This window comes from Excalfactoria chinensis, chromosome 6, assembly GCF_039878825.1.
Source record: "Excalfactoria chinensis isolate bCotChi1 chromosome 6, bCotChi1.hap2, whole genome shotgun sequence".
Classification (NCBI taxonomy): domain Eukaryota; kingdom Metazoa; phylum Chordata; class Aves; order Galliformes; family Phasianidae; genus Excalfactoria; species Excalfactoria chinensis.
The window spans coordinates 21,199,918-21,221,943 of NC_092830.1; the positions used below are offsets into that span (position 1 = coordinate 21,199,918).

At 40.4% G+C, this 22,026-nt stretch overlaps 1 protein-coding gene and 1 long non-coding RNA gene across 2 annotated transcripts in view; one reads left to right on the forward strand and one right to left on the reverse strand.

Moving 5' to 3' along the window:
- Positions 1-1,729: 1,729 nt before the first annotated feature.
- Positions 1,730-15,381, reverse strand: GDF10 (growth differentiation factor 10). Its single transcript, XM_072340062.1, has 3 exons — positions 14,859-15,381; positions 9,578-10,482; positions 1,730-4,530 (listed from the first exon to the last, which is right to left on the reverse strand). Exons 1-3 carry the CDS (start codon positions 15,148-15,150, stop codon positions 4,339-4,341), a joined length of 1,389 nt encoding a protein of 462 aa, XP_072196163.1. The 5' UTR covers positions 15,151-15,381; the 3' UTR covers positions 1,730-4,338.
- LOC140253941 (uncharacterized) overlaps positions 14,546-22,026 on the forward strand; it is a 115,916-nt gene continuing 108,435 nt past the window's right edge. The window contains exon 1 of the long non-coding RNA XR_011904028.1: positions 14,546-14,666. This is a non-coding gene — a long non-coding RNA (uncharacterized lncRNA). The remainder of the gene's footprint in view (positions 14,667-22,026) is intronic.

Here is a 22,026-nt window from a genome sequence, read left to right on the forward strand (position 1 = left end):
TTGTAGCTTTCATTAGCTCTTTTTACATAACATTACCTTGATGCATATATTATACTGCAGGTCCACGACACCCACCAAACACATTTTAAAAGGTATGGTTTTTCAAGCGTGCAGTCTTCCACTCAGTAGGACCAGCTTCTGTTCCTTGTGCCTAGGTAGAATATTCTGCATCTGCCTACCTTAAAATAAGTCTTGATTGCATGGCTAGATCAAGTTGTCTTGAAAGCCTGTTTTGCATTAGAGAACTGACAGATAAATGACAATCTCCTGAATGCTCTTGTGCAAATACTGTGGGGATTGATTTATATAAAAGACTTCCAGCTCACACATCACAATGTTATGTATTGTCAGGCCGAGTGTCATCTTTGCTGTAACTTAATAATTAACAGTTTTATTTAGTGGCACTCCCATTTGTAAGCTTGCTCTTTGAGGTTTGGAGTGAGACAGTTGTTATTTCATGTGATGCATAAGTACATTAACCATGTTCAGTAGTTTCCATTAACTATACTACCTTGTGAAAATGAATTGAAACAGTCCACAAAAACTGAAGTACATTCTAATTATTGCTTTTACCTCTGGCAAATAAGTTGCGATCTCAAATAATTAAATGGAATATTGTAGAAAAAAATGTCCTTTAAGCTTTGCTGACTAGTATCAGCTGATTTCCTAAATTATCTGTCTGTAATCACCTACTGTTGATATACTCACATTTTTGGGAGGAATAGCAAGATTATCTTGCTGTTTATTTTAAGTGTTTGTCAATAGTAACATTTTATATTTTATATATATACTTTTTGTATTTAGAAATGTAAATACTGAGTGGAAGACTATACAGCATGGCCATCAGAATCAAAGGACTGTTAGGAGAGAAGATTCAAGATGGCATAGATATCATCTGGCAGCATTTGTGCTATTTTAAAAATAAGTTAAATGTATTAAATGTAAAATTTCCTTTTTCAAGGGAAGAATAGATATTCAAAGGCCTAGAAAGTAGCCACTTCTAAGTAAACTGTGGTGAAAGCCTGGTTTGCATTAGAGAATTGACAGATACAGCTAAACCACAAAACGTCTTGTGACAAAATTAATTTCTTCTCCAAGTTACCAAATGAAATAAACTTGAACAGTAAGAGAATTTTCTCTTTTGTGTGCTAAGGGAGTGCCTTGATAGCTATGTCACTTATGGGTATAATTTTGTTTTGCCCATGCTAAATTACATAGTTATGCCAGTCTTTAAATACAGACTAGATCTTTCAGGTTTCTCTTTGTATCCCGTTCTCTTTATATCCTGAAGAGATAGGAGTAGCATTTTCCCTTACATCCTGTAGACCTTATAACAGACCTCTCCTCATTATTTGCATCAGCATATCTTGGTTAGTGAATTTGTACCCGAAGACTAATTCAAGATACAGAATAGATTCCTTAGGGAAAACGAATTCAATAGACCAGAACAGAAATACACTACGCTAATGTATCATTCTCTTCAGAGCTGTAGCTAAATGGGATCAAGATGACCTACAGAGGGGGGGAAAAAGTCATGTAGAACAGAAATAGCAATGACTTAAGATGCCTTGAGAAGTTTTATGCTAATTGCTGTACTGTAAGAGTAAATGCTTAATTTCTGATGATTTTCATTTTTTTCCTTATATTTACCATCTCTGTCAACACTGAGTGTCTCTTGACGTATGAAAACACAAGACCCTTCATTTTTAAGGGTTATCTTTAATAGCAAGACTACACAAATGTTTGTCTTAGTAATTCCTCTGTAAGTCCCTCTAGTGTTTTTGGAGAAGTGCCTATCAAGATTCATAATCTTTGGGCAATCATAATTAGCAGTCACTACAAGGTGTCTTAGAGATATCTATTTAGGAGTATGAATGAACAGGCAAGAAATGTTGATAGAGTAAACTTGCAGACACTCCTGTACAAACCACAACTTGCTTTTATGTAGGTTAGTGGGGAGGAACACGCTTACACAACTCTATTGTCTGGAAATCTGCATCCCTTGAATACAGAATGTTTGTGGTAGAAAGTACCTTGTGCCTTAGCAGGATAGAAGCCTTCCAGGTAGTTACTCATCAGAGGGTAGTGTGTGTTGTATCCTTTCCCTGAACAATACACTTCTAATGCAATAGTAGAGAAGGATAGACCCTCCCTCGAGGAGGAAAGGCTCAGCATCTTGCTCTCTGTGCTATCTCACAGGTTTCAGAAGTTTGTTCTGCTTCTGGTCTGCCAAGATAATTGCATACCAAGCGGGTGAAAATGCAACAATATGGAACAACATCGCCATTGTGTCCTGGTGTGCAGGGATAGAGAGAAAGAGAACTGACAGGCTCAGTAATGGAACATCAGTTGTTAGAGGAGTGTTACAGTTATGAGGGCTATCATGAATGTATCAACAGAGGATTGTAAGGGAATTAGAGGAAAGCAGAGTTATTTCTGTTAAGACTTTTAATGGAACAGCTGCCAAATATTGTGTCCCACATTGAAGTTCATTGCTGGAAAAAGAATTTAATGAAAGTTCTGGAAAGACTTCAGAAAAGAGCCATGAGAAATTGTTTTGAGGCTTAGAATAATAAGAAATCAAAGCTCCTATTTAAATCCTAGCCAAAGTGTAATCTGACCCTGCTCCGTATACTAAAAATACACAGTGAATATATTTGGGATAATAGACAAAAGGGATCTAATAAAAATAGGTTACAGCAAAATCCAATGGACTGAAGCTAAAGCTCAATAAATTCCAGCTACAATTAAGCCACAAAGAACAAAACTTTTGTAACAACTACTAGTCCAGTAGAAACAGTTTATCACTTGAAGTCATTAAAACCAAATTTATGCATGTTTTTCAATATTTCCAAGCTTAAAAAACAGAAGTTGCATAATACAATGCAAAAACTACTGAATGTAACAGAGTAGATCTTTAGAATGACAATTCTACTATTTTTAGATACTACCATTCCTTTAATTTATTAGCTTTTGTTAAAAGCATGTAACAATCTAGAGGATATAATTTACAAAAATATAAATTTTGGTTATTTATTATTATTTTTTAGTATTTCAACATATTAACATAGTATGTGTTACTCAGAGCATGTGTTTAACAACCTGAAATCATCCAGCAAATAAAAAGTGTGGGATGTTACATTATGTCTTTTGTGGAACAAATTACATATTAGGGGAGGGTAACCAAAACTGTCAGTATTAACATTCAGTGTATGTGAAAGCTTACACAGTGCAAGGTTTATTATTGCACTTATTCCAAGTGCAAGGCCTTGCACCTGGGTCATGGCAACCTCTGCTGTCAGTAAAAGCTGGGAGATATAAGCATAGACCACAGCCCTGCTGAAAAGAACCTGGGTATACCAGTGGGTGGCAAGCTGGACATGAGCCTACAATATGCTCCTGTGGCCCAGAAAGCCTGTGGTAGCTGGGTTCTCTGCCCAGAGAAAGGAAGGTTCCAGTGATACCTGATAGAGGCAGTTCAGTATCTCAGGAAGGGCTAGAAGAAAAGAAGGGGACAGCATCTTTAGCAGGGTCTATAGTAATAGGACAAGGGTAATGGATTCAAACTAAAAGAGAGGGATGTAGTGTGGATAGAAGGAAGTTTTTTTTACAATTGGGGTAGTGAGGCACTCAAATGGTAGAGAGGTGGTAGATACTCTGTCCCTGGAGACATTCAAGGGTGGGACTCTGCACAATGTGATTGAGTTGCAGGTGTCCCTGTTCATTGCATACATGCATAGCATCATGAAGGTCCAGATGATCTTTAAGGGTCCCTTCCAACTCAAACAATTGTATGATTCTGTGACAGTGTAATATACTTGCTTCCTGAAGAAAACATACATATTAAGCCCTTTATTACAGCATGTTTATCAGTATAAATATGCAGATTATGAGTGCTTTAGGCAAAATGTTTTGTGTACAAAAGTGATATTCTAATATAAGCCTGCCTTTGCAAGTTCACTTCCCATCTTTTTAATTAACTGAAGAGATAAAAATAGTAAGAGTAGCATATAAAAGCATGTTTTAGTCTTTTGATTATGGAAAACTTTACATTTAATTTTCTCACTAAATACCAATGTGTCTTGGATAGGTGGGTTAGGAAGATATTTGTAAAAGTATTGAATGCCTGGAAGGTGAATGTATAAGTCAAATGATGATACTAAGGCATATTCTTTCAGGTGGGCACAAGTATCATTCTCATCTCTCCACATGCCTTCTGCAGAAGAATTGTAGGCTTGCATTCATTTGTCAACTGAAGAGGATTCATTTCCCATTCACAACTTCCCAGTGCAGTCAGGCAGGATCTGTAGGTGTTGTTGAAGATGATTTTGTATGAACTTATCGGCAGGCACAAGTTTCAACTGACATATTGGGGTATACCTTCAAAACAACGTTTTTGTTCTCATCTAAGAACAGGACGCTTAGTGAGCTCATTTTGTCAGGAACACAGCAGGGCTCTGGGATGCCAGGAATGATTCCCACTGCTTTCACGATGCTCTGGATTGTAGCATGATTTGATGGTCTGACAACCTGGAACAGAAAAGGAAATGGTTATTATTTCATTTATGAGAAGTCCCTTTCCCAATAGGGCTTGGAAAATGACTGCAAGGATGTTTGTGGGTTTTCTTGTTTGCTTCTTTTTCAAAAAAGAAATATATGTGATTAAATCACAAGGCCACACAGGAATAATGCTCTCACATTTCCAGCCCATTTGCACAGGATACGTCCAAGTTTGTAGTCCTTCTGCTGCCTTCATAAATACCAGAGGAGGGCACTGGTGGCACAGCCAGCAGTCAGCTGCCTGGAAAGAGAGCCTTGTCCATGATGGTAGCTATTCAATGCTGGAGGCAGGTACACAGGAGAAAAGGACTAAGGGGAAGCACACTTTTCAGCTGTAAGTTATCTCTTTCTTAACCTCTTGTCTGACTGGGAAAATTGGCTCCTGTAATTATTTCCAAAATAACGATTTCAGTCTTCCAGTAGTAGTTCTCTTATACATTATGCTGGAATTAGTTACATTTTCCTGGAGCGATTACTGTGGTTTAAAGTAAGTGCTCCAGAAGCAGGCAGGAGTTGCTGTAGAATAGACAGACAATCTCACAGAGTGTTTTGTGATCAGAGGACCCTTGCAAATGAATAATACTTCATACATGCAGTCTGCCTGCTGCCCTCTGCCTTCCTCAGCAGACTCCCCCAACACCCAGTCTCCTAGCTAGTCTTGAAATGGGAGAAGAAAACAAAAGACTGAGAGAGTGGGAAAAACATGAAGTGAGATTTCACCACAGCTTTATAATTATATGCTGTTTCAGGTATTGAACTACCATCTATTGATTTTTTTCTGACACAGTGGAAAGTTATTTGAGAAATGCTGTTAGCTGTGATGGCACTGAGAATAAGGGGAAAGTTAAGACCTACATTTAGCTATTAAATAGTATGCTATTTATAACTCCTTTTTATTTATTTACTTATTTATTTTTAAGCATGTATTCAGAAGTTACACTTGACCTTTGTAGTCTGAGCAACAAAATAGTACTAAACAGTTTCTAACACTTCTGTTGCTTCAGGTACATACAGTCAAGCAGAGGTTTACCACTGACCGCCTCTCTGTGTCACTGCCTCAGCATAGCATGGAATAAATGTTCTCAGAAAACATGATGCAGTAGTGAGGTGAGAATCCCACCACTGAGGCTGGAGCTTCAGCAACTCCTTTTCATATGTCATGCTTGAATACAGTCCCTAAAGTGAGTGCAGTAGCAGCTTTCATCAGATTTGATACAAGTGGCACCGTGGGGACGAAAATGAGGAAATCTGCAAATCTCGATATGGAATCAGATACTTTGAGTGAGAAGAACTAGTCTCATATCATTTGTGTTTTTCAGATAACTATGGAGTATATACAAAGCATTTTTTTTTTTTTTTTAATTTTATCATGAAAAGTTATGCAGTGTGTGGCTAAATCAAACAATGTTGTTTTTTTAAGGATAATTCTGTTCTGATACGTTTGCTTTAAGTGTAACATCAGACCAGAAACGCAGAACAGACCTTCATTTCTAAGAAAGCTTCTAGCTGTTCCATATTTAAAATGACTTCTTTCAAACCATTACAAGGGCAAAATGTGAAATCTATTCATGATCCTTTACTGTTTCAAGACAGCATCCCTGTCAAGATAGTCCCAGCAGGTGTCCAATCCTGGAAAGAGCCTTTCTGTATTATAGCATGCATTGGTATAATTAGCAACAGTTTACTCTCTCATGCCACCCTTAACCTTAGGATTTCAAAGCTGTCCACAAACAAGCAGCAGTGAATTAGTCTAGTATTTGCTACATGAAGTAGAAATAAGCTTCTGCCTACTGAAACAGAATTTGTTTACCCCATGCAAAATATAGCCACCATCATTGCCTTCCCTGCCAGTTACTATGTTGTAGAATTCTCATGCATGAGCCTGCAGAAGATCCTACTAGGATCTTCTCCAACCATACAGCCTCTAGTATCTGCAGAGAACAAACAGATGTGAGCCAAATTCAGTGAGAGCATCTGTCACCTCTGAAACTAGTTAGAAACAACTCAGCCTGAGTAAATCAGGCTACCAAGATGACAGCACTAATTAGGTTTCTAATGCCTGCAAGCGTACATATTATGAACAACAATGCTTAAAGAGAAAGCTGCTTATTATGGAATATTACTTTGTGCAGAATCTGGCTGCCTGAGTCTTACACCCACAGAGGAGCCAAGCAGCACACCCATCCCACATCCAGCCAGGCTCTAAATTTTCCAGCCCTTCTGGAAATCTGGCCCAAGTGCTCAGTGACCTTGGGCTGAGCTTGACTTTAGCCTTTATACCAGTGTGCTGAAGTGGAAAGATGGAAAATCTGAGTTGAATGCCCAGTAGTGATGGTACTGGGCAAGCACTGTGTCTTAAATTCTGGCTACTAATTTTATCCAGCAGGCCAGGTTCTGCTCTTTCTTAATCTCTAGGACAACCATAGCTGAAGGAAATTTTAACCTCAGAAAACAAGAGTGTGTTGATGTAGTTGAAAAGTAAATCTGAAATTCTTCAGACTTCACTCCTTATTCCTGCTTTATGTCCCTTCTAATGTCTGCTTTATCATGAGTCTACTGATCAAAGAACACCCTCTGCCACATCTTAATAAATAGTGCTCCTTAGCTTCAATAGAGTATGTTAGTGTTTTTTTTCTTCATGTAGAGAGTGGAAATAAAACCTGAAAGTCATAAGTGATGCTTTCACAAGGATATAATTAAGATTATTCTAACTACTATTGATAAGGGAGAACATATATCCAAATGCTGCTTTCTTAGTGGTAACCATGGCCTCTGAACCAGAGATGTGACATTTCAATGGAAGTTCAGATAAAGAGGTCATGGATAAATGCACAAGATGCTGTAGCCTACCTCTTCTTAGGAATAAGTTAAAAAGTCAGAGTCCTGCTGGGTAAGATTCAGCATCCTCCTGCTTAAATAATTTGTATTGTCTTAATGAGCTGTTCACTTTAAACTTTCTGTATAAACAAATCTTACCCTTTCCTGTTGGTCAAGCTCAGTTTCTAGCATGTAGATATACATGCTATCAAAACCCATTATCAGAACAGAGAGGCAGAATTAACCTTTCTTGTCGTGATGAAGCGTTGCACTTCTAAATGACAGTACTACACAATGCACAGTCAGGGAATAAGAGTTCCAGTGGCAAGGTAGATGAACTTGAGACAAAACAACTCACACAAGTGCTGTTATGTATCAAGAAATACAGTTAAGTTAGATGTGCAGATGGACTAAATAAAAATAATCTTTCAGTGTGATGATTCTCAACATCCCAAGTGTATGATTCTCTCCATAAATTAAAATAGTACCCTGGAAATAAGTTTCATTTCTCCATCACCAGCTGACTGCAAAGTTGGAGTCTTTATGACTTAGAAGTACACCTAGCCTTTGATGTAGAGCTAGAAAGATTGTATGCATGTTTTCCTGACTTGAGACATATATGCAACAGCAAAGGCTATTTCTCTTTCCACAATGTTTATAGTAATTTTTATACTCTGACCTGAGCTGAAGTTTTATTCAAGTGTGAAGATATCCTACTGTATTTTATAGCAATCAATAATTCTAGATACAACATTAAATAAGTCAGCAATACAAGCTTATTTCACTGCTCCAGCTCTAAATGTATCGGTTCTCCTTCAGTTCTGTCAGCTTCTCTGTGTCATACTGTTTTGCTCACAAGAAGCCAGGTGTGTTATTTTCTTTTTCTTTGGTATGTATGAATAATGCATTAGACTATGGCAGAGGACCCATATTCCTAAGCTGTTTTGTATTTTGAGTGATCTTTCTATACTATAACAGAAAAGTGAGAATTGTATGTGAGCCTCTGCAAGTTCAATTTTTACCAGAACATGTATCAATTTGTGTATACCTGGATCAGTGTTGCTAGCTACACAAGAATATTTGGTCTGGGCACATTTCTTCACCCCACCCAGAAATCTAGGTTTCCACTGTTCCTGGACTTAAACTACCCTGCTACTCTTTATACAGTCATACTACTGATTTCAATATAAACATACATCAGACACCCTATAGGGCAGATTTTTGTCTCAGAGCTTCGATATTCTTTTCTGGAAAACAGTATCAGTTACTTATGGACAGAGTGTCTACATGCAAAAAACAAACAACAAACAAAACAGGCAGTTAAATCAATAATTGGGCCATGTGTAGGTAGGATTGCAAAATAAATACTTTCTGAACATGGATGTTATGCTGTACTTCAAACCTTTGCCCTTCATCTGAAAACCCTATAAAGTGCAAAGAATTTCTGTGTTGCACAGGATTGCCAAAATTTCTGCTTGTTGCCATAGAGTAAGTAAAGTGGGAGAAGGCCAAATCAGAATTCCACTAGAATTCAAAAACTTCATATTTGCCTCTTTATTAGGAAATTTCACACTGCTTCTCTAGAAGGAATTCAAACCCCCAAAGTTAGAGTGTAACAGACAGAGACTTGGCATTCTCTGCTGCATATGGAAAAGCAACTTTTTTTTTTTTTTTTTTTTTTTTTTTTTTTTTTTTTTTAGCTCCAGCAGGATTTTATTTAATTTTAGGACTAAATTAAGGAAAAACTAAAGAATTTTGAGACAAATACCAGTTTATTTGACATTTTTATTTCTGAATTAACAAACTGTTTCTTCAGTTAAAAATGTGTCACTACCCTTCATTTTTTTCCTAAGGTAGTACCAGTGGAATTCAGAAATACTTTGGTACAGTACCTTGTTTTATTAGTTTTAATACTGTATGCTTCTGATACCACAGCAAAATAATTTGGTTTAGTGTGTAACCCCAAGGTAAACTTCAGAGAATTTTATTCTTCAGCCAAAATTAAAAATAACTTGGAATCTTTTTGCACTCTGATGAATAAGTTTGTACAAATAGTACTGCTTAAATTGGTTCAAACAGAGCATCAGAAGACAGTGAGATGCGTAGAAGTCTAAAAGTAGAATCTAGCTAACTAAGTAGCTGGATAGGCGGAGAAGTAATCTACTATTTGCAAGCTAACAGCAATGAAAAGGCATGCTACCTTAGGTATTGGAAATTCACATGTCCCTGCACAGTAGTAGGCATCAAATGATTTGGGAGATATGATCCATTCATTCCAGCCAATATCAGCAAAGTCAACTTTCATGTATCTTCTTGAGCAAATCCTTGGCTCATTCCATTGTTTTCGCCTTGCTTTCTTCATTGTTTTCTCATCAAAGTTTAGCACCTGAGACTTTGCAAGCATTTCTGTATTTTCTTGCCCTTTTCTCCTGCGGTCTTTACGGGAGGCTTTTGGCTTCAACGACTTGTAGGCATTCTCCCATATGTCATGTTTATTGTATTTATTGTTATATTCTACCTCTGGCAACTCATTGTTCTGAATAGAACTAGAGAGGTAAGTATCCCTTCTCACTCGAGTATCAGCAGAGGCATTAGGTGACAGACTTCGATCCCCATCATTGGAAGGGAATGGGTCATAACGCTGTAGGGTGACAGCCACACTGTTAGGTTCAGAGATCGCAAGGTCATTGGCATAAACCAGTATGTAAGGCAAATGACTGGTGACCTGTTCAGGAAAGCCTTGGTATTTCTCCCCAGAATCAAGCTCAGCACAGAGGATGAGCTCTGCAGATCGTTTTGATTCTTTTATGATATGTGAAATGTCCTTGGCATGCCAAGCTCCTCGCCTTTGAAGAAATACAGTGAGGTTTCCTTTCAGTTGTCCATAGGCAGAGTTCTGGGGAATGCTTCGGAAGATGAGGTTGAGCCGCAGGATGGGAGGCAGGTGTAGGAGGCGGCATGATGAGTTCTTGGATCGCTTACAGAACACTTCCCTGTGCCGAGGATGTTTGTCAGCATAGAAGTGAAAAGTGGCAGCAAGAACCATCTCTGAATCCTGCATGGATGTTAGATTGAAGCAGTACAGGGGCTTCTGTGACAAGAATTCTGCAATAAAGCAAGAAAACCATTATAAATACCCAAGATAAAAACAACAACAACAACAAACAAAACACCAGCAGTCAAACCACTTATCCTTACAGGTGGATTAGTTAACTTTGCTTTTTGCTTACTCATTTCAGACCAGGTAGTACGCTGAGCTCGTTGAAGTCACTTAAGCTTAAAACTGTGCAAGCAATGTTTACAGTTATACTTAAACAAAACTTTTCCTATGGCACATGAGCAGATAGCATGCCTAGATAGAGCATCATGTCTTCAGTGACACTAATTTTTGACATCATCTCCCTTGTTCTCTGCACTTCACTGTATACATAGTGTTCTTGGTAACTTAACTGAAACATACGTTGCATGTAGCATAGAACATGGTCCTTGACGAAAATCCTTTTTTCAGAAATGAAAAGACATATTGCTTACTACCTTATTACAGACCAATAAGATTCACAGGAAAAATATGTATGACTAGCTTAAGAGTATGTAGGAAAGTGGTAGCAGAACTAGGAAGTGATCCCTGTTTTCTTGAGCTCAGATTGGTAGTAAGAAAGCATTAAAGAACAATGAGGAGTAACAACTAAATTGGTGTTTGCTGTCTTCCAGTTCGGATGTGTGCTGGGTAGAGCCATCATTTGAACTAAACCACAGCAAGTTACAATGCTCACTAATCCCGATACTGCATAGATAGCCCGGAAGTAACAGTGGTTCAGTAGGCAATTTCCATCCACAGGATGTGTTTTTTTTTCCTGATTCAGTGAAGTAGAACAGCCTGTACCAATATCCATTTGGTAACATTTTCACACATGGCAGAGCAGCTGACAGATGGCATTCTGTGATGAAACCCTGCTTGTTTCTACAGTTCAGGACAGGGTTCCTATCAGAAAAACTTTTCATCAGTACTAGTCATATCCAAAGATGCTTAGCCTATGAAAAAAATGGAAGAGTTTAGACTCAGGTCTTTGGAGTATTTTCCTCCTAGCACTATCAGTTCAACAGAAACCACTCAAGCTTGTTCATCTTTGGTATAAAAGTGTTTTGAATGTGAGTCTGAGGGCTGTACAAAAGAGGGGGATTTTGAATTAGAGTTCAGAAAGGAACAATGAACTTTTCTAAATTAGTTCTATATTCCACAGTGAAACAAATAGCACAAAAGTCAGATTTCTTTGTAGTAAAGAGTCAATCTACAGCTACTGAGAAACTGGAAAATGCCTGGAAGTGTGGTTTTTATTAGAGACTGAGGAAACTTGAGTTTTGGAGGGAACATAGTAGTATAATAATAATTCATCATATCATTCATGCTTTTACCAATATTTCAACCAAGAACTGTTATGTTTTGCAGATCTACTCTTAGTTGAACGGTACTAGCTACATATTACTAAAGTTATTAATATTTTACTGATTGTATCTACCTGTCTACAGCTTCAAGTTCAGAATGCAGGCAAGATGTATTGAGAGTTTATGCAGAGATGGGTAGAGAAGAAACAGGAAAGTGAACAAAGAAAGAAAGCACTAGCTTTTAGAGGGTAATCTACCTGCTAGGAGAACATTGCATTGCAGGAAGTGAAGATCAGCAGTACAGACTGACTGGTAAATTGTGTGAAAAAACAATATGCAAAAAACATAATTTAAAATGTTTTTAATTTTTATGAAATTACGTTAAAGCAACTGTAAATCTCTGGAGGCCAGAATTACAGTTTTGTGAGAAACCTTTATTTGCTTTTCTTGCACAGACACACAAAACAGTCTTAATTAATTTGCTGCTATTTTCTAGTCTTCACCAAAGCCTGTGCTTCATTTAGTACAGAAGATGGATGGCATTCAGGGAATGAGACTGAGCTTTAAGAAGAAATTTACAGGAGGGTTCTGTGGCTTAGGCAGCTGCTTGCTGCCACGAAGACCAATCCTTTTGTCTCAGCAACCTAGATAAAGTTGGGCAATAACTTCATATCTTACATTTGGTCACAAACTACATACTAAAGCTGCTCACAAATTGACTGTGCAGCTAACTTCAGTCAATTTGTGCTGTTTTCTAAAGCTACAAAGCTCTCTGGAAACTGGAAAGCATCTAAAGGAAAATGGCTATATATAAATCTGTCCTGAACTAAAGTAAAACTTGAACTATGAATTAAGTGCTTATCTCTCAGCTCTTTATCAGAGAAATGACCAACTATTGTGAACGTATGTGGAGGTGAGTTGAGAAGTGGTGATGAAATGTCTGTGAAGAACTCCTAAAGCACTAGACAATCCTAAATACTGCCAGAAAAACAACATTATATTTGGAACAGGTGCAGAATTCATATGCTATACAGCAATTACTTCAAACTGAGTATGGACTACTATTATATCATAACCCAGTCAAAATAATCCATACCCTTTAAGGGATGTATGCTTTCTGAGGGCTAAATAGCAATACAACTCTGCAGCTGAGAAGACCTCAGTAAATGCATAGGATGATGGAACAAACTAAGTCTGGACTGATACACTGTATCTGTGGTCCCCTTTATTACAAATGCTAGAGTGTGCAACAACAAGGAGCTTTAAGCCACAGTGTAGAAATAAAGGGTTACAGGTTTTCTGAAGGGGACTTTTACATTTTAAAGCCCATTCCTTAGAACAGCAAAGAAAAAGTCATTGTAGGTAGAATCTGTTTTGCTTATCTAGGTAAGATGTGTCATCTATATTTCATTAAGATGAGATATTCCACATCTTGTTAGATGATCATACTGATTTATTCTCTCTGAAGAATGATAGAATTTCTTGGAGGATGTAGAGGGAAAAAGAAACCATAATGGTTGGCAAGTTTTTCCCCTCCCTTGATCTTGTGTCATTCTATGGTTCATTTCAGACCATTCATTACTAGTCCAATGAATTAAAAACAAATAATATTATTTGTCATTTAAAAAACAAATGAAAAGGAGCTTCTGTTTTCATATTACTGGGGAGAGATGGGACCCAGTAGAGAAGATATACAGATGGAATACAGGAGAAATGAGTTTGGACACAGGTGTGCATTATCCTTGCTGCATGACTCTAGACAAGTTACTCTGCAAGAATCTCTGCCTTGCTTCCATGGTCTGAGATGAGGAAATGATGACATGCAGTTGTTCAGTACAGCCTGTATGGATAGAAAATGCTATCCAGTGTTTTGAAGCTGAATTTAGTCATGTGGATGTGAGTTACCTGAGGAGGGGGGAGAAGGGGGTAGAAGAAGAAGAAGAAAGGTACAGTTCTTGTATTCCTACCAAATCACTCCTAGTGGTACAGGGCCTTGCTTGGATAGCATCCAGTATCACTTGAATATCAGTTCACCAAGAAAAGTACAAGTAGAAGGAGGAGGTCATGAAATAACCATCTACAGTGAAAGCTCCTTCCTAACCCCTATTAGTGGCTGGCTAATGATGTAAAGCATGAAGGTTTATTTCCCTCCCAAATGGCTGCGGATACTGTACATCTTTACTCCCAGTTTCTCTACATTGTCATTAGCCACATCATTTTCCATGGGATCTCCTCCTTCTAAAATGGACAGGATGATTTTTAACATTAAATCTGACTTTGGATAAAAATTTAATTGGTGTGCACTATGGAGTATGAATTATTGTACAGTAGTCTATTAAGACTCACTATTACGTCACCTATTATTTGTGCCTATGAAAACAATTCTTCTGTAAGTGTAACAAGTGACATTCTAGAAACCAACTTCATTCTCTAAGAACCAATGTTCTAGTTAAAGTCTGTAAGAGTTAAGTAAAGGAAGACATTTTCCAGACAGGGTTATCTTGAGTTTCCTTGTCAAAAGATAACAAATGTGAAGAACAGTAACTAAATAAAGAACTTATTTCTCGGTAAGAAGCTTTAACATTATTGCATCTCCATAGGCCAGCCTCCAGCTAAGTAAAGGAGAAGGAGGTAAAGCATCTGCCTCAGGTTTAGGCAGCTCTAGATCCCGAGGTGCTGAGCAGTTTGAGACGGTCCCGTAGGCGGCACTCCTAACAAACCTCGGAGCCGCCCCGGCAGCTAGAGGGGAGGACCTGCGGCTGCAGCAATCGCTGCTCAGAGCGTCTCAGGAAAGGTCTGGGAACAGCGCTCCGTTCGCTGACACTTCGCACCTCCCGCAGCGGAGGCTTTGGAGAGGCTGACCGCTTCGGGGCAGATACTGTCGGTGGACAGTACTGTTGGCAACGGTGGGAAACCACTCGCGGAGCAGAAGGGAGACATCGCGTCCGCGTATTAGAGAGGTTCCCCGGCGTTCCCCCCGGCTGCGCAGACCCCCAGGGGGCGGGACACCCCGCAGCCAGTGACAGCTTCGGGGCGAACCCTGAGCTTCAGGGCGAAGGAGCAGCGAGCGGTCGGCGGCGGTCCCCCCCGCCCCTTACCTGGCCTGCCTTTGAAGCTGCGGACCGTGTTGCCGTGACCGGGCCGGCTCCCCTCCCGGTTGTATTTTTCGTAGAGCTTAAGCATGTGGACAGCTACCATGTCCTGAGCGATGCTACTCAGCGCCAAGTGCTGCGGGGCGCCCCTGCGGGGCTCCGGGCCGGGCGAGTCCAGGGCTGGCGGCGGCTCGGCCGTGCAGCCGGGCTGGGTGCCGGCGCCCTGCCCCGCAGAACAGCGGCAGCCAGCGGGCCGCAGGGCCCAGAGCAAGAGGCAGCAAGCCAGGCGGGATGCCATCGGGGGCTGCTGCTGCGGACGACCGGGCGCGGAGAGGAGCGGCGGCGGTTCGGACTCTGCCTGCGGCTCGCTCTGCCCCGCACGGCTCCGCCGCACCGGGCCGAAGGGGTGGTGGGGGTGGCCTCCCCCCCTGCTGATGCCGTCTCCGCTGGGCCAATCCCCGCGCCCGCGGGGCGAGGAGCTGGGGGTGGCGGGGCAGGGCGAAGGGCTGTGAGGGGTGCGGGTACCCGATCAGGGGAAGCCGCGTTGCTCCCGAGCGGGGCTTCCCCTGTCTTTTAAGCGTAGCGGGGAAAGGCTCTAACGGAATCAGCCCTCAGCCGCTGATTGGAGACGCATGTCCTCGCCGCGGCAACGAGCAGGCACCTTGGCTGCCTGAGCCAGCGGGGTGGGGGCGAGGGAGCGGCGAGAAATCCCCGCTAAAAGGCAGAAGTGAGCACAGAACAGGCGATGCCAAAGGAGAGAAGGGCGGGTGGATGGGCGCAGTGTGAGGAGTGGGGGCATATGCCTATGCAGGAGGAGGTGCGGAGGCTTTCTCCGTTCGGACCTGAGGAGCTGAAGGCTCTACCGTGGGAAGGGAGCGCCGCAAATAGCGGTCGTTTTAAGGACTCCGGAGAGCAGTGAGGTCCCGGTGGGTCGGCGCTCTGGAAGACCCCGTGTGAAGCAGCCAAGAGTGCAGCAAGGGTCACTGATAATTCCGAGGAGATACTTAAATACTAGGGGTTAAAGGGGATGTGCACGGGTAAACCTTCGTCATTGGGCTATTTCCATGCGTAATCTAAAGGAGGAGAATACCGGGGTGAATTTCTGAAGGATTTACATGGCTTAGGTCGGAGGGCGCTGATTTGAAAGTGAATGGTGCATGTTGCACTTATCCATCATGTGACACAGGTAGTTCTGAATCCTAGCTTGTAGTCACCCAGCGGGCAGATCTGTTATAATGAACAGCAGTTTAAGGCAACCTATACTGGAGACCAGTGTATTTTTAGAGAATTTGTTCATTCTGCCTCTCTTTTCAAATCTTATCCTCCAGTAGCCAAGACAGTTACTTTTCTTGGAGAGTATACAATGCAATAATTGAAAAATTGTTGGAAAAAGCTACTATTGCTGTGTATAACACAACTCTTTTGTGATGTTTTAACCTTGGAGTTTCAAATCTGAGCAGATACTATTGAAAGGCTCTGAACCGCAAGTTTGTAGTTTTTGGATCATTGCAAAGAAAGGTTTGATTCATTTTTAAAATTAGCACCAGGCCACATTACTCTGTGCCCCTTCAGTGTCTGAAATGAACAATTTGCAAATACAAATTTGTCCAAATGTAAGTTACTAAAGTATCAAACCTCCTATTAATTAATCTTTGCTTATAAATAAGCCAAAGCAGCCTTTGATGGACTTTTTTTTTTTTTTTTAATTTCTCCATGGTAGCATGCTCATGACCTCCACTGGGGGTGTGAGCGAACCTTTTGTTGTTTGTGGTTTTTGTCTGTACTATTTCTATACAATCAAGGTCCTGTGAAAAGGAGGAAGAGGCAGCAGGAGGTAGGAACAAGCTGGGCTATTTTGGACCAATGTCCCATTAAACGTTCTCTCTCTCCTTAACTCGCTCCAAACTCCTATTCAGCCATACACTTTGTATCAGTCTTTAACCTGCACTAAAACCTGTAGGACACTGATACTTTGACATCGTTGGGAAAGAATTAAAGAATCAACCAGGGATGTCTAATATTTCTTGCCTTATTTTATTGCAGAACAGCAGGAATTCTGAGTCTTTAAAGCTCTGGTACTTTGACTCTTTTATGCAGCTGAGATGATGAAATAAAAATGTGTTTGGTAAAGGAATTCAAATTAGCACTGGGTCACATAATTCCCCTGTTCTGAATATGGTCAATCAATGGCATCTCTAAGGCATCTAGAGGCAAGAGCTATGCAATTTCTGCTCATGCAGAATAATATTCCTAGCGTGGAAATTTCTGCTAATTAAAGCTCTTGCCAAGTAGACTCTCGTTTTTTCTTCTTCTTCTTAAATAGCTCAAGTCAAAGCTTTGCAAGCCAGGACTTGGAGAAAGTCTCTCTATAGTCAGAGCAGTGCATTCAAGATTTTAAATTGCAGATCTAAGCTTCCTGCTAAAATCATCACGATGTAAATAGTGTTACATACCATAAATAACAACTGGTTTTTTTTTTTTGTTTTTTTTTGGGTTTTTTTTGTTAGATTTCTTGTGGAATTAAATACATCTGTACAAAGGAACTATTGTGATCCATGCATCTTTTGTCATACAACATAGATGTAAGAAATACATAGTGAATATGTAGGAGGAGATATGCAGCACCAGGAAGGGAATCTTTTTGTTCTATGGCAAAATAGTGTATTAACTCATTTCAGAGTTAGAACTTTAAAATCTATATTAAAATAATTTTGCCTGGCTCTTTTAGTAGTCAAGTTGGTAGCAGGGATAATAAAGGTTGGAACTCCAGGGAAGTTGATGAAACATAAATTATTACTGAATTTGGGCTTCAGACCAATTTTCTGTCTGCTACTTATTGTAGGACAGCTCATTCATTTTTCACTCATAAAAACATTGTGCTATGTGTAATGCTGCACAGTTAGCTAGGACCATACAGCACCATTTCTTAAGTATATAGTATATTAATTAGAAATTAACTGGATAAAATGCAGTGGGCAGCAGGTTTTCTTAGAAACTGATGGCAGAACTGTAAAACCCTTTTCACATTCCTTCCAAAATCACATGATGTGACAGGAATGATATATGGTCAGTAAAAAATGCTTTTGTATGTTCAGGGTTTGGGTTGTTTTTTTTTTTTACAGTACTGAAATTATCTTCATTTCCCAGAAAAGAAAAAAAGCAGCATCAGTACTGTTTAGGTGTTAGGTCAAGTAAGATGATCAGAGCTCATACAGAGCCCTGGAAGGCTCATAACTTAGAGAGAAGACTTCGGGCACATAGTGCAGTGCCTGCTGTTGGCATGGAAAGCTTTGCCTCTTGAGTAACAGTCATCTCAGTCCATTTCATCATCAAGAACAAGCTTCCACCTTGGATTTCTGTTCTGGATCCACAGTCTTCTTCTGGTCTCTGATAAGAACAACCTTCTCTCCTGCCAGGTTTCCCATCCTTCCTCTTAGTGATAGAAATCTATTTTGTCCATCTTGCTAAGAAGCAAGAACTGCCTCTATTCCTATGCTATCACACTGTCTATGGTGTATAATCACAAAAAGTAAGAAATTAGGAACCAAGGTGTACAGACTCAGTTCCCATCATCTTCTGGCACTCTTTGCTGCTAGAATGTTTCAGTGCAGGAAATCAGGCTAGGCTTTAGTGAGAAATAGAAGGAAATACACTGTGCCTTTGCACATGTGAAGTGGTTCTGATCACCTTTACCTCAGACGTGTTATGCGAGGATAGACAAATACAAGTGTGAAATATATTGACTCCAGACAAGGCAGTAGTTCATACCTAAGGATTGTAGTTTTTGAGTACTTTCACTAACACTGGCTGTTCAGATATACAACAGACAAGATGAATGAATATAAACAACTACACAGATAGGCTCCATTGTTAGATTTATCAGGTGTTGAGTGCACTGAAAGACCTTGATTGCCCTGAACAGCCTCACCTGGGCTTCTAGGCACATGGCCAAGAGCACTGTTTAAAACCAGATCTCAGAACCTCAAAATTCTGTTTTCATTTGTGTGTTGATCTGAAGAGTTCCAATCTCTGGTACTGCTCATGAGCTACTCTTTGGATTTTCTGGATGGGCCTTGAAGTTGACTCTGCTTTGCTCATTCTGGAGTATCTGTAGGACCTGTGGCTGTTGCTGCCTTGCTGTGCTTTCCCAGCTCAGGTACTGTTGGGCTTTGCTTGGAGTGGGAGGTACTGCCTGGGCTGTGCTAGGTCTTCTCTAGAATGGTCTTTTTGTGGGGAGTGTGGGGCTTTCTCTGTTCTTTGATAAATTAATCTGTATTCACTAGTACATATGCTGTCTTGACACACTTACTGGGATACCTTCAGGCCTTATAAACAGCAAGAGACATCTGGCAAAAGCCCTATATCAGGGAGCTACTCTTAATTGTAAGTAGCAGCATTGTTGTAGGCTGTTGTTTTAATGTTTACATTGCTGGCATTTCATCTGAGTAGTTAAGTTATGATGCCTTTGTAGTCAGCAGGGGAGAAACTGTGACTGACTTATCATAATTGATAGCACTATATAGTATGTATCCAAAGGTGTACTTATGTCTATGCACTTGGTCTGTCTATAGCTTTTAACTGATTACAAAGATAATTTAGCTAAAATGTGTGGAAGCTGCATTTCCCTGTAAGGGGCTGGCTGTGTGAGGTAGGGAGTACCTTGTTTGTTTTCTTAGTTTTGTTTGAATATGATGACACTTGGTACCATTCAGCCTCAGGAATAGCATTTTGTAAATTTAATTATAGTTTCTCTTTACACAGTTTGTAAGCAACGAGTATTGACATTCTAATTTGTTATTTCTGTGAGTAATGAAAGAATCATGATTGTTTCTTTTCTGGTTTTATTTCACTGGGAGTTTCGGATATGTTTGTTCATATTTGAAAGGTGTTATAAAATGCTATGCTTATGGTAGGTTTGTCTATTTGGAGTCCTAGTCTTTTGTTTCTGCCTTGTGGTCCACTGTTAGCAGACAAGCTAATTTTGTTGGCACTCACAGCTGCCAGGATCTGCTAGAAGACTTTCCCCAGGTGTACGTTGCTAGATGCATTCCCTTCATCTTGGTAGTTTAATTTAGCAGAAGTGTCAGCCAGATGTTATGAGCTAAAAAGGTAATTCTGTAATGTTACTAGGAAGTGGCCTGTAATGAAGACAATGATTTATTTTAGAGCACGCAATTTTGACTTTTCAGTGATCTGCGAACCACCACAAACAGGTAGGGAGAGAAAGAGTATATATGTATGGTAACTGCTGAGTCAGTGCCTGAACCACTGATTGAACACCTGGGTAAAGGACCAGTCAGCCTTGGGAGCACAGGTGAAGGCAATTTAGCTGTTTGACTGGAATGGTTGGAGCCTGGCTGTGCCTCTCTTAAACCTCATTTAAGGGCTGATAGCCAGTGGGGAAGGATTTCTGATTGGTGGTCCCTCCCCTTGTGGAGTTTTCCCTGTGAGCCTACATCTTCAGAGAAGAGTGAGCACTTTTCCTTTGTAACACCTTTCCATTTGTGCTAGTCCATCTGCTATTACATGTTCTGTAGTGCTGTGAAGTAGCAATGATCTTTCTGATTGTTATGCTGTATTTCCTCCCATTAAGAAATAAAAGAAAATTTTCCCTGTGGAAATTCCAGTGGTATCTCATGCAAACTGAAAAACCACGTTGGCATTGCTGCGTTGGAACTCTGAGCTGAAGTAGTTCATGTCTCTGGAAAGATCTCTTTACCGTAAAAGGATGTATCTCAAGTGCCAGGCTGCAGTGCTTCCTGGGGTTTGTGTGGTCTTCTTCTCTGGGTTGGAAAGTTACAGGCCATCCAGAACTAGGAGAGCACAGAAGGCAGTCTAAGCACTCAGATTGTTGTTCTAGTAAAAATAGACAGACTTTCAGGTGGAAAAGTGTGTGTATGTGGGGGGGGAGGGGGGGAGATAAATCCAATTTCCTGCTCAAAAGCAATTTTGAGGAAATATTTCATGCGGTTCTAGGAGCCAGTCTTTATGTTCTAGCCAGCAGCCTACAGAGCTTTTAATGTTCTGTCCTTTTACTTAGTTTGTTTCCTAGGAAGCAAAGGCTCTCACTGAGTTCAGTGCTCAGTCTGGTACAATTCAGAGTGAGATCAATACCTGCTGAGCAGTTGCCAAAGTAAACACCAGTGTGTTAGGAGAACTGGCAGGAGTGGGAGATGGGGTAGGCAGTCTGGATAAGGCTGCAGTGTACCATTATAGGAAGTGTCTGTTCTGTGATGGCCAGCTGTGATTTGCATCTCCACACTCCTGTTTACAAGTGGAATTTGGAGAAACTGGTGGAAAGGCTGGGCTGGTGAGGTGGAAGGGGGGGGAGTGCAATATGTGTAATTTAGGAGAAGGCAACAGCAGCTGAAAATAATCAATGCTACATCTGGGTTTGCAAAGAACTTCTTGCAAATTGGATTGGGATCTCTCTAGGATTTTCTTAGTCTGAGTAATGCTGTAGTCAAGAGGATGTATTGAGCTGATAGTAGAGGAGGGTTTCTGCTCATGGTGGACGTGCTGGGGGAAGTCTTAAAAGCTCCTGACCAGTAGATGGCAAGCGTGTCCCTAAGTCAAAACTAACCCATTGCTCTCTCGGGCATCGGACACTGTTGAGTCCTTAAGATGTTAGGATCTCTTAAGATCCTGTAGCATTTTTCCAGCAAATAGCACTGTCCGGTAGCACCAGTTTTTCCAGCTTGTGTGTTCATAGTTTTCTCGGACCTGGGGAGAGTGTAATGATAGCTTTGGTAGAACTCTGCAGAGTGCTGTTGGGAGACTCTATGACAATGACCTCCTTTAAACTATAACACAGCTGTAGGAATCCATGATAACTTTTCAACAAGTGATAGAGAACATCAAACAAGAACTGTATCATCACTGATATTTAAAATGCACGTGCTATTTGCGTTTAAAACTTGTTGGGCTTTGGTTCCTCTGCAGATTCAGAACTGCAGCATGGAGTCAATGCACAAATGAGTTCTCATGCCCTTTCAGAAGAAGCAGTGTTGCAGGAATGAATGAAGGCAGCTATGAAAGCATAAAAGCTTGACTCAGAATTTAGCAATAGTAACTATGACAGATAGCTGGGGGAATCTCCTCTCAGTAGAAGCTTATCAGTCATATGTTTTATCACTATGTACAATACAGCATTTGTATGCTCAGCTTCCCTTTG